Source organism: Euprymna scolopes, chromosome 7 (genome assembly GCF_053919585.1).
Source record: "Euprymna scolopes isolate OS-2025 chromosome 7, ASM5391958v1, whole genome shotgun sequence".
NCBI classification, from domain to species: Eukaryota; Metazoa; Mollusca; class Cephalopoda; order Sepiida; family Sepiolidae; genus Euprymna; species Euprymna scolopes.
Window position 1 is genome coordinate 144,852,664 of NC_136488.1, and position 13,770 is coordinate 144,866,433.

At 28.9% G+C, this 13,770-nt stretch overlaps 1 protein-coding gene across 5 annotated transcripts in view; it reads right to left on the reverse strand.

Moving 5' to 3' along the window:
- Nucleotides 1-388: 388 nt before the first annotated feature.
- Nucleotides 389-13,770, reverse strand: part of LOC145280026 (CDC42 small effector protein 2-like) — a 260,837-nt gene continuing 247,455 nt past the window's right edge. For all 5 annotated transcript variants that reach the window (XM_080131681.1, XM_080131686.1, XM_080131682.1 and 2 more), the window contains exons 5-6: nucleotides 12,104-12,228; nucleotides 389-8,378 (exon numbers count right to left, since the gene is read on the reverse strand). In XM_080131681.1, the coding sequence (XP_079987807.1) occupies nucleotides 12,112-12,228 (117 nt within the window). In that variant the 3' untranslated portion in view covers nucleotides 389-8,378; nucleotides 12,104-12,111. The remainder of the gene's footprint in view (nucleotides 8,379-12,103; nucleotides 12,229-13,770) is intronic.

Below are 13,770 nucleotides of genomic sequence, written 5' to 3' on the forward strand. Positions count from 1 at the left end.
TGTGCTAATAAAACTTCTCAAATGCATTTATGACGTTAGGCTGTGTAAGGTGTTAACTTTAATCCAAATCATCTTTTCCTTCTTTTTATCTGATTATTTCGATTGTTGATACTTGTCAAAGACATTCTAATACAAAACCTAAGAACACTGCCAGGCATATAAAGTTCCTTCATGTAAAATTTCATAAAAAATCGGCCCAGCCGTTTTCGAGTCCATAGGGAACGAACTCAAAGTTTCTTATATATCTCATCAGAAAAGAATGAAGATACTTTTGTTCAACAAAATTTTGCATATTAAATATGTGCTACAAAAAGTATAAAAGTAATATTTTCCTTTGACAAAATTAATTTTAAAAAAATTAATTATATATATAAAAAAAAAAAAAGACTTTAAAATTCAAGACTTTTATTTTCATTTTTCATTAACGGTAAGAATCCCAATACATAACCAGTTTCATGAACCTGTCAAAATATTCATGCCACAATTTTTTTATGTACAAGCATTTACTTTTTTTACATTTAGAAAAAAAATTCCTTCATTTGAAAATGTGCATAGGAATCTGAATATAAAACATTTGCAATCTGTTCTTCCTGAGTTTTGCCAGATCAAAAAAAGGGACAAACACCTTTTAATGAAGTCCCACTGGCAACACAAGTTTTTAAAAAAAATTTTTTAATATCACTCATCCATCTATTTTTTTTTTATTGCATTTCTTTTTTCTTAAGATTAAGCTGTCTTTTAACACGAAAAGAAATACAAAGAAAAAATACAGAATGCAAATGTTTAACATTTTTCCCCAAAAGATTAAAAAAAATATAAATATATACAAGTTTTTGTATTTTTTTTTCTGTATTCATGCACTCATTTACCAGATTTTTAATAAAATTTATAATAAAACTGCTTCAAAATTCTCAAGACTTCAAAACTTTGTTGGTTTTCATTCGGAAGTTGTTTTTCCTTTTCTCTGTTAATATTATTTATTCTTGATCCATCATTTTCAATAAAACTGCAAAAGGTTTACAAATTCCACTTATTAACATGTTGGGCAGAAAAACATTTTTCAAAGTATCATTTTTATAGGATAATCTACAGTGACAATTTTATTAGTTCCTAGATCTATGGATTTAAGATTAAAGTAAAAAAAAAAAAAAAAAAAAAATTTACCCCCCACCTCTTGAATTATTATTATTTTTTTTTAATTCAAAAGAATTAACTTTAACTCGATCAACATGACAAAAATCATTTATTCTGGGAGTTTCTTCTATCAGACAAATGCAAAAAGGTTAGAAAAGTGTAAAAATTACTTGAAAATAATTCACTGATTTAAAAGAAAAAAAAAAAACACACTTTTCAATATTAAATTCAGATTTTTTTTTTCTTTAAAAAACTGCACACATATTGTTGAGTATTATACCCCCTTTTATTCATTGTTAAAATGTATTTCAAATAAAACCAACATTTTCAGATTGTACTTTAAGTTCATTATTTTTTGTGTCACATGTAATTTTTTTCATACGAAAAGATTTTTAAAAATTCTTAATATAGATCGATGTCTCCGTTCAGTCTCAAGAGAATGGATACCTCCTGTAAGGGTAGCTGCACATATATTTGTGAGGCAAGGGTTGCACAATCACAACCACACCTCTCCTGAATTGGCACTGCTCAAATCCAGTGGCAAGGAGAAGGAGAAGTGCAAGACGACCGGAAACAATACCGAGATAAGCAAAGAACACATGTAAGCACTTGGTATTCCTACGTGCTACATGTGCTCATCCATTTTAGTACTAACCAGGCTCAACATTGCTTAACTTGGATAATCTAACCAAAACCGGTGTGTCAGCTTAGGAGGCCAAAACGTGGCGATACAAAAACTATGGAAGGCAGTAATTACTAGGGATAAACTACAAGACTCAGAATTCCTATCTTATAGTGGTTGATCACCTGAGGAAGGGCAAAGGAGGAGTTGGCCGAAACGTGGCGAAATGACAACAACTATGAAGATATCTGCAAAAAGAATGGATGCATAAATTATGAAGCCTCATCTCGAACAATTTCAAAAAAAAAAAAAAAAAAAAAAAAAAAAAAATCATACTGTTCTCATCTTGACTGTTATGTTTCAGCTGATGCAACCTCCAACCTTTTTCCGGTGTCAAACTCGGGAATTTGCACCTAAAGAAGATCGGAGGTTACATCGGCCGAAACGTTATGTGAATAACATTCAAGATGAGAGTAGTCTGAAAAATCCAAAAGATCCTTTTGTATTTTTTTTTTTACTTGCTAATAAAACCGTGTTTAGGATTTTTCTGTCTTGAGTTTCCTTAGCTTATGTAAACAGTTATTTAAATCTATACTTATTCATTGAAAAATATCCACATTTACTCAAAAGATTCCTCTCGTGTTTTATAATTATCTTATTGAATAAATTAACAGGAAATGTCACTCAGACCGTTGCAAGGGATTTTACACAAGAGAACTATGCACAAGTGCTTTAGATTTTACAAATACTCACTGTATGAATTTGACAGTATAAAATGGGAATACCTCAAGGAAACCTCTTATCGGCTCAACTTTGAAACTAGCACGTTTGCTAACAAACATGTAATTATGTAGAAAAATGGATTAAGAAAAGCTGAAATTTATGTTAACATTTGTATGCATCATGTTGTTCTTGGATAGTTTCAGAACACAAATATGACTTAGTTTACCACAAACATGAATTTTGTCCAAGGAGTTTTCATTCACGTGTTTGATACGTCCTGGATAAGACAAGATGTTAGACTGATGAGATATAAATAAAAATACTTTTCAAATTTCATTTTTCAACAAATTCTGTCAGATTTTATCTATCATATATCTATTATAGGAGTAACAGAAGAAAATTGTGCTTCAAGTTTGTTTTTTTTAACATGCATTTTTATACTAAAATACAAATCTTGATATTTTTCTTCCAAATTTTTCAATAAAAAAAAAAGTCTTTTTTTTTTTTATCTTTATAATATTCTGCAATTTTAGTCAGATCTAAGAAAAACAATCAAATCTCTAAAAACCACTTCATATTTTGAGAGCAGTATCCAATTTTTAAGAGTGAAAAACAATTAGATCAATTTCAATCAGAATTGCAATTTTATAATGCTGACAGACAATTTACCAATTGCCATGATTTCATTTGATTTTTAATAATTTTCTTTTTATTATCTGATTAGGTTACGTACAAAAACTGTTGTCATCATTTCTTAAAGATCACCAATCTTGCGTGTGTTTGTGTGTTTAGTGCCAACGTGACTTTCATCTTCTCAACCTTTATTCAAAATATCTTTCCACATTATCTGGAAGATATTGGCACAAATTCAAAGAAAATAATTTTTTTTTTTTACAAATCAACTCATCAACCATTAAATTAGACATTCATGTTTTCATTCAAAGGTCATAAAATAAGACAAAAAGGAAAAAAAAAAAGCAGGTCAATCATCCAGGTTATTCTTCTTCATTCATATTTTGCAATCAAACAAAGTTGAGCAATTTAAAAGTTCTCCAGAAAAAAAACAAAAAAAACAATTAGTTTTTTTTTTTTTCAGCTAATGACATACAAAACAAGCGTTAATCATAGAAAAGCAATCGAGAAATAACATCTGCGAATTGTATACCACAGAAAATTATTGGCTTTATGTTTAGCAGTAAAGTATTGAAGCCAATTTCATACGAGTTTCATTTGAAGTAAAAAAAAAAAAAAATTCTTTTAGAAATATTTCTTATCTTAATATTTTTGTAATATTGTAAGATTGATATTTGTGTAGTTAATAAAATTACAAGTTAAATTTTTTAATAAATTAACACTGCAACAATTTTTGATACTTATGCAGAAAGTGACCCGTTCTTTGTGAATGTTGCTGCAGCATATTCCATCAGTTTCCATAAACTACCGGAATAAGGCAAAATGCTCAGCCAATGCAGCAGACGACAGTTAATAAATTGGAAGAAAATATTAGTTTTTAATCGCGCAAAAATTGAAATCATTAAAAATAAATAATTTTAGTAAAACTTATGTTGAAAAAAAATTCTTAAAACAGTAACATTTTTAACAAAAAATACGAAAGGTTTTATTTGCTACCACACATTATTTTATTAAAAATAAATATTTAATCATGAAACTTACAAGAGGCTAACATTTTTTAAAGTATTTCCATTTTATTCACTTAAATTACTACATGATAAATGTTTATCATGAGGTTTTCTTTTTTAATAGTGTTTTAAAATTTGACTTGTGCTCATTTTTTTTGCAGTTTACGTAAGTTGATGGAATATACTGACTCAACATCCACAAAGAAACAGATCATTTTCTGCATAAGTACCTTATTTTTACGAGATTTTATAAAAAAAAAAAAATTTATTTGTAAAAAAAAAAATTACCAGAAATAAAAACATTACCTAATAAAAAATATTTTCTTGAACAGTCTGATATTTTCCTGAATTGATCATTTATAATTTTAATAGACTTACCAGAAACATTGTGCTTTAAACAACCTTACAGATGACAGTTTAAAAGTCAAATGTTAAGACATGGCAGTTATAGGATTTTACATAATTATCCTAAAAAAAAGAAAAAAAAAAAAAAAAAAAGGAGGAGGGGGGTAATGTGTAGGCACAGCAGCTAAGAAAGAAAATGACCACGGAGTTGAAGTTTTATGTAAAAACTGAACGAAATCCTTATCAAAATATAAATTTTAAAGATTAAGTTTGCATCATTCAAAAAAAAAAAAAAAAAAAAAAAAAAGGGAAAAAAAGCAAAATTTTTTCATATTGAAAAATGAAATTCATCTTTTGAGCATTTCCATCTCCGACTATCAATTGGTTGTGAATAACGGTTTAATAAACATGGTAAACTATAGATTTCACGCCATAAAGAATTGGCTATTAATCTATAATTGACAATCCATTGAATCATTTCGAAATCATGAGGTGGCTTCATGATAAGTTGGAGTATTATTATTTCTTCAGTCTACATGAAATCATTGTCATAAAACATCATTTACAAGATTTATTGAATGCATTCTAAGAACTTGGCAGCCATTTTCTTTCTAGGCCGCCGTGCCTACATATTACAAAAAAAAATATCTAAGTGTTTGATATTTCAGTAAAAAATAAACTAGTTATAACTTTAAACATAGAAAGATTTTCTGTCTCAATTGAAAAGCAGAGTTTACTTCCAACTGATAATGAGCGACATCACCAGTTTGGCACCATTTAATCCCGTAAAAGAATTTTTAGATATTTTTTTTTCTCTTTTAAATGTGTTTTCTTAAAGACATGGAATACTAAAATAATTAAGTTTTAGAAAACAACAAAATGTAAGTGCCAACCCCCCCACCCCCATGGTAAACAACATGAAACCAAACTATTAATCAAATTGTGCTAACAAATAAAATAAACGTCAGAATATTTACTTCCATCTTTAAAAAGTGATTCATAAAATTGAGAAATGAATGAGTTTGTCTCAAGTATAAAAATGTCATCATCGCAACAAGTGCACTTGTTCATATAAGGCAGTAACGGTTTTTTTAGGGTTTTTTTTACAACAAATCTTAACAGTGATTCTGTTTTAGTATCACATTAATTGCTGCAAAGAATTGACCAGAAATGAGAATGGAAGAGGCTAAGGAGGAAATGGACAAGTTACTTTTAAATTGACAGAATTCAAACATTCAACAATTAAGTAATTAGGTAACAAGTTTGGTTTTGCTGTCATATTGAGAGAAATGTGGCACAAAATAAAAGACTCAATTCATTGCATCGATTCTTTACTGAAGATTGAACAAATAATTAAGGAACTTTTGGTTTAGGTAGAGGTTAACAGTTTTTTATTATTGTAAGTGGGGATAAAAACAAGTAAATATTTTTTAAATTTACTTTAATTGATTGCATTAATGAAAACAAAAATGACTTGTTATATAAAATTAATGCAGATTTAAAAAGAAAAACAACCACATATTAGCTTTTGGATTTTTTTCAGTTCAAAACATGCACTTTCTTTTAATAAACTCAAAATGCGAGTGCCTCATTTTATTGTCCAAAGGTCCAATTGTATAAATTCTATTGGAATGACCAATTTCTTATGACCAACTTTTCGGTGAAAAACACATCACAATTTAAAAAAAAAAAAAGTGCATCTGATGATATGAAAATAAACCATTTTATTTTACCTTAAATCAAAACTCGTTCAATAAACACAATATTGTTGAAAATCATAACATTTTAATTCATAAAATGAGCTCATTTCAAGAATTTGGGTAAATAAAAAAAAAATAAAAGAACTGATGATCCAAGGAACCAAATATACATAAGATTCAACAATCATGAATTATATCAATACAAACTAGAAAACATTCCTATAATTTATGATTTGTTTTACTTCGAATTTCAATGGAATTTTTGTGTTTTTATCTTGTTCATAATGAATTTTCATTTTACACTGTAAACGTCTAGCATATTTCATTGGAAAAGGATTATATAAACTGATTTTAAATCTGAACATCTTTTCAACTAAAAAGTAAAAAATAAGTTGAAGATAAAAAAGAAAGCTATTTCTTATGAATGTCAGCAATTGTCGTCTATTAAGCCTCGAAAGTATTAAAAAAAAAAAAAAAATTTCACAAATATACCGATCAGGATATTTTCCTGTAATATTAAAAACAAAAGAGTGAAAAAAAGTAAACTCAACAAGAATTGATTTTGTTGAAAAGAAAAATCGTATCAAATTGACCGCTTTCTTATCAGAATACATCTGACAGTTTTTCTGTACAAATTATTTTTAATGCAAAAAAAAGTTTGTTTTTATTTTGTTATACAGTACCAACATAGACAAAAGATCAGAGTGCCAAATCTAATAGGTCTAAAGTTGAGGCTACTTACATATATACACATACAATATACATTTCTATACACATATATAATATAAATAAGTAGCAGAAAAGAATTGTAAAAATTACAAAAAAGGAAATTGCGAAATAAAATAAAAACTATCACTTTATAATACATATTTATTCAAATTCAGGATTAAAAATTGGAATACTTAAGTTGCAAACTGTTTAGCTTAATTCATCAGTATAGCTTTAAAACCAATGTCCTCAATCTATAAAAATTCTGTTTAAAACTTAAAATATAGCAAATGTATTTTATCAGCTCTCAATCAGAATCAGCATAAAATACCTGGAACAGATTTTCTAAGTTCTATTTTTCAACAAAATTTAAAATGGTACACAATTTTGTTTATATTTCTTTTAAAATAATCTTCCTTCCTACTTGAATATGCATTTTATATAAATTGCAATGAAATTAAAATATTACATGATAAATAATCTAAAAATGTCTACCTAGAATAAAATACTCAAAATGTGTTTTAATCATTTCCTAACAAAACAAAAAAAAAGTCTGGAAATCTACAAGAGTTAAAAGAACTTTTGAAATTTGTTTTAAAAAAAAATCACTTTTGTTATCTGATTTTAGTTCCATCGAAATGGACAAACAAAATAAAAAAAAAAAAACTCACACGGAGAGCCATTTTTTTTATATACAATTGCCTAAAATATAAAAATCAACGAATCCTAGAAAAGCCACTCATTAAAAAAAAAAAATACGCTTTCTTTTAAATATATAAAGAAAGTTTGAATAAATTATACCAGCAATGAGATTTTCTAAATAAAATATTTTTTTTTTTAACTAAGATTAACTTAATGTTTTATTTACTCCTTCAACTTAATTTTTTCACCTACATGTTTTTTTTTTCAACTTGTTTTATTAATGATAAAAATTAAATTAAAACTTAAAATTACATTGTTTTTAAAATATATTCCATTAAAAATGACCAAGTAATATTGTAAGATTAAAAAAAAAAAAAAAAAAAAAAAAAAACTGAAAACTTCTTTGTATGTCATTTGCTATTTTGGTTGCATTTCTTTTCCCCATTATGTACCCAATAACCTCATAAATCCGAGATGATTATTTCCACAAGGTTTTCAGTTTTACTTCTGCAATAGAAGACATAAACCTTGCAAACACATGTGGTTTGTTTCATAGTTCATAGATTTCAGAGGAGTGAAAAAATGTCACTTATAGCCATTTGGAGTTGTATTTACTTTTGTTTGCAGCTGCTTGTATTTAAAGAAAAGAGAAAAGAAAAGATGTAAAAGTAGAAATGAAAAGAACAAAGAAAAGAATTGGAGAAAAGAGCACGAAAGAAATAAAAAGAGAGAGGGGGGTAAGAGGAGTGGGTGGAGGCAGCAACTCCTGCTGATGTGGTCAGTTTCATGTCAAGTGCATTTGTATGAAATGGAGATTATTGAAGGTCAGAGAAAATGAACCAGCAACTCTTGATGGCTGTTCACCTGAAAATAAAACAAAAACATTCTATTAATGAAAACATTTAAATAAAAAAAAAAAAAAAGAATTGTATCATTCAAATTCTTCAGACTATTGTTTTCATCTTTGTTATTTTCACAACATTGTATTCGATGCAACTTCCGACCTTCTTCAGGTGTATCTTGTTGAACTCTGGAATCTATTCTGTTGAACTTGGGAAGCTGCACAGAATTTTTAACAAAACCCTTTACTTAATCTATGGAGTAGCATGCTCTCGTTCTGTCAGCCATGACTGGGTAGAAGTCTTAAATAATTTGTAGTTGTATTTTGAGTGTTGCCTGCACTGATGATTAAATATTTAATCTCCACGATAATGTAACTTACAAATGAATTTACCAAGTACTTTTATCCACTACGCCACAGGTCCTTGCTGAAGGCCGGAAGTTACATCAACCAAAACGTTGTGAAAATACCACTGTAGATGAGAACAGTAATCCGAAGTATCAAAATAATCAATTCTCATCTAAAAAAAATTCAGAAATATAAGATTTTTAGATACTGGAATAAGAGTTATCTCCTCTTTAAGAAAGGCCAGACAATATTGAAAAAAACCCCCCCCAAAAAACAGTCTATATAAATAAAACATTAAATGTGTTAAGTGTTGAGACATGTTGAACAAAGATGGCGGCAGTAAATCAAATCGGAAGAATCAATGCAGTCACGATTTTGAGTGTTAAGTAATTCTTAGTAACAAAGATGGCAGTGAAGAATCAATGCAGTCCTGATCTTGTCCTTTCGAGACAGAGGCTGACGGCGAACTGATTGAACCCAAAATTCGACTTTTTATAATAACTTTTGAAGCTTCTGATTGGTTGATTATTATAACTTGTGGTTATAAAAATGATCGTCGAAATCATTGGAGTCATACCCTCATTAGAAGTCAAAACCATTTTAACAGTGTGTGTAAATATTTAACTGATCAATTCTTAAACTACTGGTTACATAACACTGAAATTAACATGAAATAGTAATCAAGCACCAAGAATGGTTTGTAACGAGTAAAATCTTTATTTGGATAAATGAAATACAGAAATATGTGGGCAAGTCGAAAGGCACAAAATGTTCATTTCAACTTGCTAACATATTTATATTACTTTTGCATGTGTGCAAATTCATTCATAGCTTAAAATGGTCTTATTTATATCTTTCTTGTCTATCTGTCGATAGCTCAAACAGTAGGGAATGCAGCTGGAGTGCTAAATGTTTTGGTTTTGATTCTAACTGATACCACCCAAGTCATTTTTTTTTAACTTTTGAAATCGGTACTATATATTAGGTACAATATAATATTCAATAGAGAATTCTCTGTAATAATGAATACGAAATCTGCATAAATTAAAATATATCTAAGCATATTTTACGATCAAACAAGACCCCCCCCCTCCTGCTAGTCATCAATAAAATTGTTTCTGTCATTCATTACAAGATTATGGAAGGTAAAGAAAAGTCCCCCACCCCCTTCATAGAATCAATCATTTTTGTCAAGATGATAGTATCAGCTTGCTATTATAATTTAATTTTTACAGAATAATTTCTTTTACAAGGGTCCTTCCAAAAATAATGCATCCTATTTTTTTTTTTTTTTTTTTTACTAAAAAAAGTTGAAGAGCTATGAAGGCGGAAGTGGTACCATTACAATGAGCAACACTTTGTGCTTTGGAATTTATTTTCTAGCTGATGGCACCCAAGTCATGTTTTTTTAATCTTTTAAAATCCGTACTATATATTAGGTACAATATAATATTCACTAGAAAATTATCTCTAATAATAAATGCGAAATCTGCACAAAGTAAAATATATTTAAGCGTATTCTACAACCGGGCAATGTCGGGCGTCCCCCCCCCCTGCTAGAATTCAATATGCAACATCACAATCTTGTGAGGAATGATCTTTTTTCCTTACAGCGTCTTTCACACAGAAGTGATATTGCTAGCCTCTTTCTACTTTATCATTATATGCATAGTAAATGCTCATCTTGTCCATTGTCCCCTTTAAAATATTCACAGCAAGAACTTGCCTACCTACAACAATAACAAACTTTTCTTTTTCTGTACCAAAAACCAAACAGAAATTTCATAAACAAAGTTTCTTTCCTAGAACATCAAATCTGTGGAACAATATATCATAAGGCTGCTTCCCAACTGACTACACCATGGTCGTCTTCAAGTTTAATATAAACAAATACTTGTTGAGTCGTCCTCTTTGATAATCAATTTCTCTTAAGTTAATCTTATACCCATTTGACCTATTGGCGATCATCGTTCAACAATTTATTCTTGAATAATCACTGAGCCTTGATAAGGCATGACCCATCGTTAAAAAAAACAAAAAAAAAACTACAAGAACTCAAAAATATCCCTTTATCTTTTGCGAAAGATATTTCACAGATTTTTAATATTTTCTCAATCGTGTTTTGTAAACTTTTCACCATCCCAAATAGCACAAAAAACATTTATCAATCCTCATCTCCAGAAATATACAAACATCTGCTCAACTATTTCTTTTCCTCTTGTTAAACAATCAGGTTTTTAGTCAATGCTACGACAGTCAACAAGACATATATATAAAAAAAAAAATCGTTTCTGGATTCAGTATTTTGTGCTGCAAATCTTAAATGGGCACATAACTTTTCTTATACCTTATCCGTGCCGAAAACTAAACAAAAATTCCATGAGCAGAGTTTCCCTAGAGCTGTCCGTTTGTGGAACACAATACTGTGTGTGCTTCCTCTCTAACTATAACACGATCGTCTTCAAGTCTAATGTGAATAAATTCCTATTCAGTCGTCCATTTAGATAATCTAGCCCTACCCAAGTTTCCACCGTAACTGATCTTGTCTCATCACTAAGGCCATGACAACAGCATATTCTTTTCATTGTTCTGACTCTCGAGTATATATCCGACACAGTTAATCAACTGAGAACCACAGCACTCTATATAAAAGCATATAAGATATCAACAGATACATACTCGAGAGTCAAAACAATGAAAAGAATACGCTGTTGTCCTAGCCCTACTCATCACCTATCTAACACTTAACCCTTATCCTTGAGTGGCCTCCTGGCCTTGATAAGTGGTGGCCTTTTAATTTATTAAAAAAAATTTCACTAAAAAGAATGTCTTTTCTCACTGCACTCAACAGATTATATATTTATAGACTGCCACCTGATTGCTTCTTTATCATCAGTCACAATTGAAATTCACATTTCAAATAAAAAACACTTTGATGTATTTTATTTGGTGAGGAAATAAATATCCTCACCAAAAAAAAAAATTAGAATAAATGATCAAATAAAAAAAAGTCAATTTCCTCGTAAATTGGAGTTGTATAGCATTACATTGTTTTTTTTTTTTTTACTTTAATGAAAAATTGACTTTTTTTACTCTGCTTTACAAGAAATTCTAGTACTCCCACTTTCATCAATAGTTGATGAAGAAAATACAATAAAACTGATATTTATTTTTAACATAGTTCTAGGCCATCTTCTACTTGATCATTTTTTCTATGTCTTGCCTATTTCAGCATATGTAAGGACTTCAAAGTGTTTTCACTTGAAATGCAAATTTCGAGTGTGATTAATACTATAGAAGTACCGATATTTGCATTGAACTAAAATGCATTAAATATCCAATTGAAACAAATGGGTAAGTTTTCTTTTTCTTTTTATTTTTCCATATTTTAAAAACTTACATTTAGAATTAAGTGTGGTTTTCCAAGTTTTCTTTTTGTAAATCTTTTACCGGAATCTGATGGTTGATGGGAGAAATGTGCTCATAGCCGCCTTTTGAAGACATTTGATTCTGTATGCTATTTAACTGAAATTAGAAAACGAGAAACAGTCAAATTTCTTCATATTAAAATACACTCAAAATTAATAAACTCCAAATAATTGGTAATTTTCCAGTTTCATCCAGATATTTAAATCTGCTTGTAAAAAAAAAAAAAAGTAAAAAATAAAAATAACAAATGTTTAATATATACTTATATGTTAGATTAAAAAAAAAAGAGCAGTACACAAAATGACACAAATTTATCCAGAACTTTTGATTTTAAAAAATTAAATTTTATGGGTGAAATATGTTGTAAGCCATTTTTCAGCCTTTGTCAATGGTTATCTCCCCTTTTTAATTAATCTTCTAAAAAAGAGATATTCTATGTAACCATCATAATACAAGCTAGAAAGTTTTTACTGATAAAACTTATTTCATAAAAACAAAAATAATGGATGAATTTGCATAATTTTTAGTGTACAACCTGTGTCTTACCCTAATATGTATGTACATAAAGATTTTGTGCAATTACCATTTTTAAATATGAGGGGGTGAAATTTGTGAAATTACCATTTTAAATAGGAGGGTTGAAACTGGAGCATTGTCAAACAATTATATATTTAACAAAATTTAGTAAAACTTTTTGCTCTGAAGAAAACCATTTAAATATTCCGAAGAAAAAAAAATCAATGATTGATGAATGAAAAAAAAAAAAAATCTTTTTTCAAACTTTACAATTTTTTTCCTGAGAACCTTATCTTGATAAAAACAAGCTGAGCATGTTCCACTGTTGTAAAAAAAAAAAAAAAAAAAAAAACTTGTGGAGGTGACACTGTTGCCCTCTCCACAAGTTTCATCATGACTAATGTTTGTGCAAAATTTAAAAAATATCCAAGGCGTAGTGTTATTGAGAAAAGTGTAAACAAATGAATAGATGGACGATTTGGGGGCAAATTTGCCACCGGGGGGGGGGGAGTGTAACCAGAATTAATCTGGAAAATCCGTTCTGGTAAAAAATTACTTTTCGCCATGACTAACTAATAAGTGCTTTATATTTTCAAATATTTATTCATGGAGTTTGGTTTGATTGTCTTGTAATAAAAAATTGTTTTTGTTTTTGATGTTGCAGAGCATGATTGAGTTTTGCAAAGGGAAAGGGAAAAAATGGTAGCACCAGATGCCTTAACAGGTATTACCACTTCAGGCTAAAGTGAACCTGAGAGTAATGATAACTAAAGGACAACTCCATATTCATGACTGGATTCCTTAAGGTCATACTCAGGATCCTTTCTTTTAAGACTATGAGAGAAGATAACGATTAACAACTGTTTTTCTGATTCCTTTTTGAAATTAATTGGCATCTTTGATGCTTGCATTTCTGCAGCATATATGGATGAATTATGTTCGATAGCCCTAGTTTTTGTGTTTATTTCCACTGGTGACAGCTGCTCGTTTTGTTCTTATCTTTACAACAATCTCTATCGATCAATCTAGGTTTTATATATTTTCCTTTTAGTTATCCAAATTTATAATGGTATATAGTAACGATGAGAGGATTCCAATATTTTTCATGATTCCGATACAATT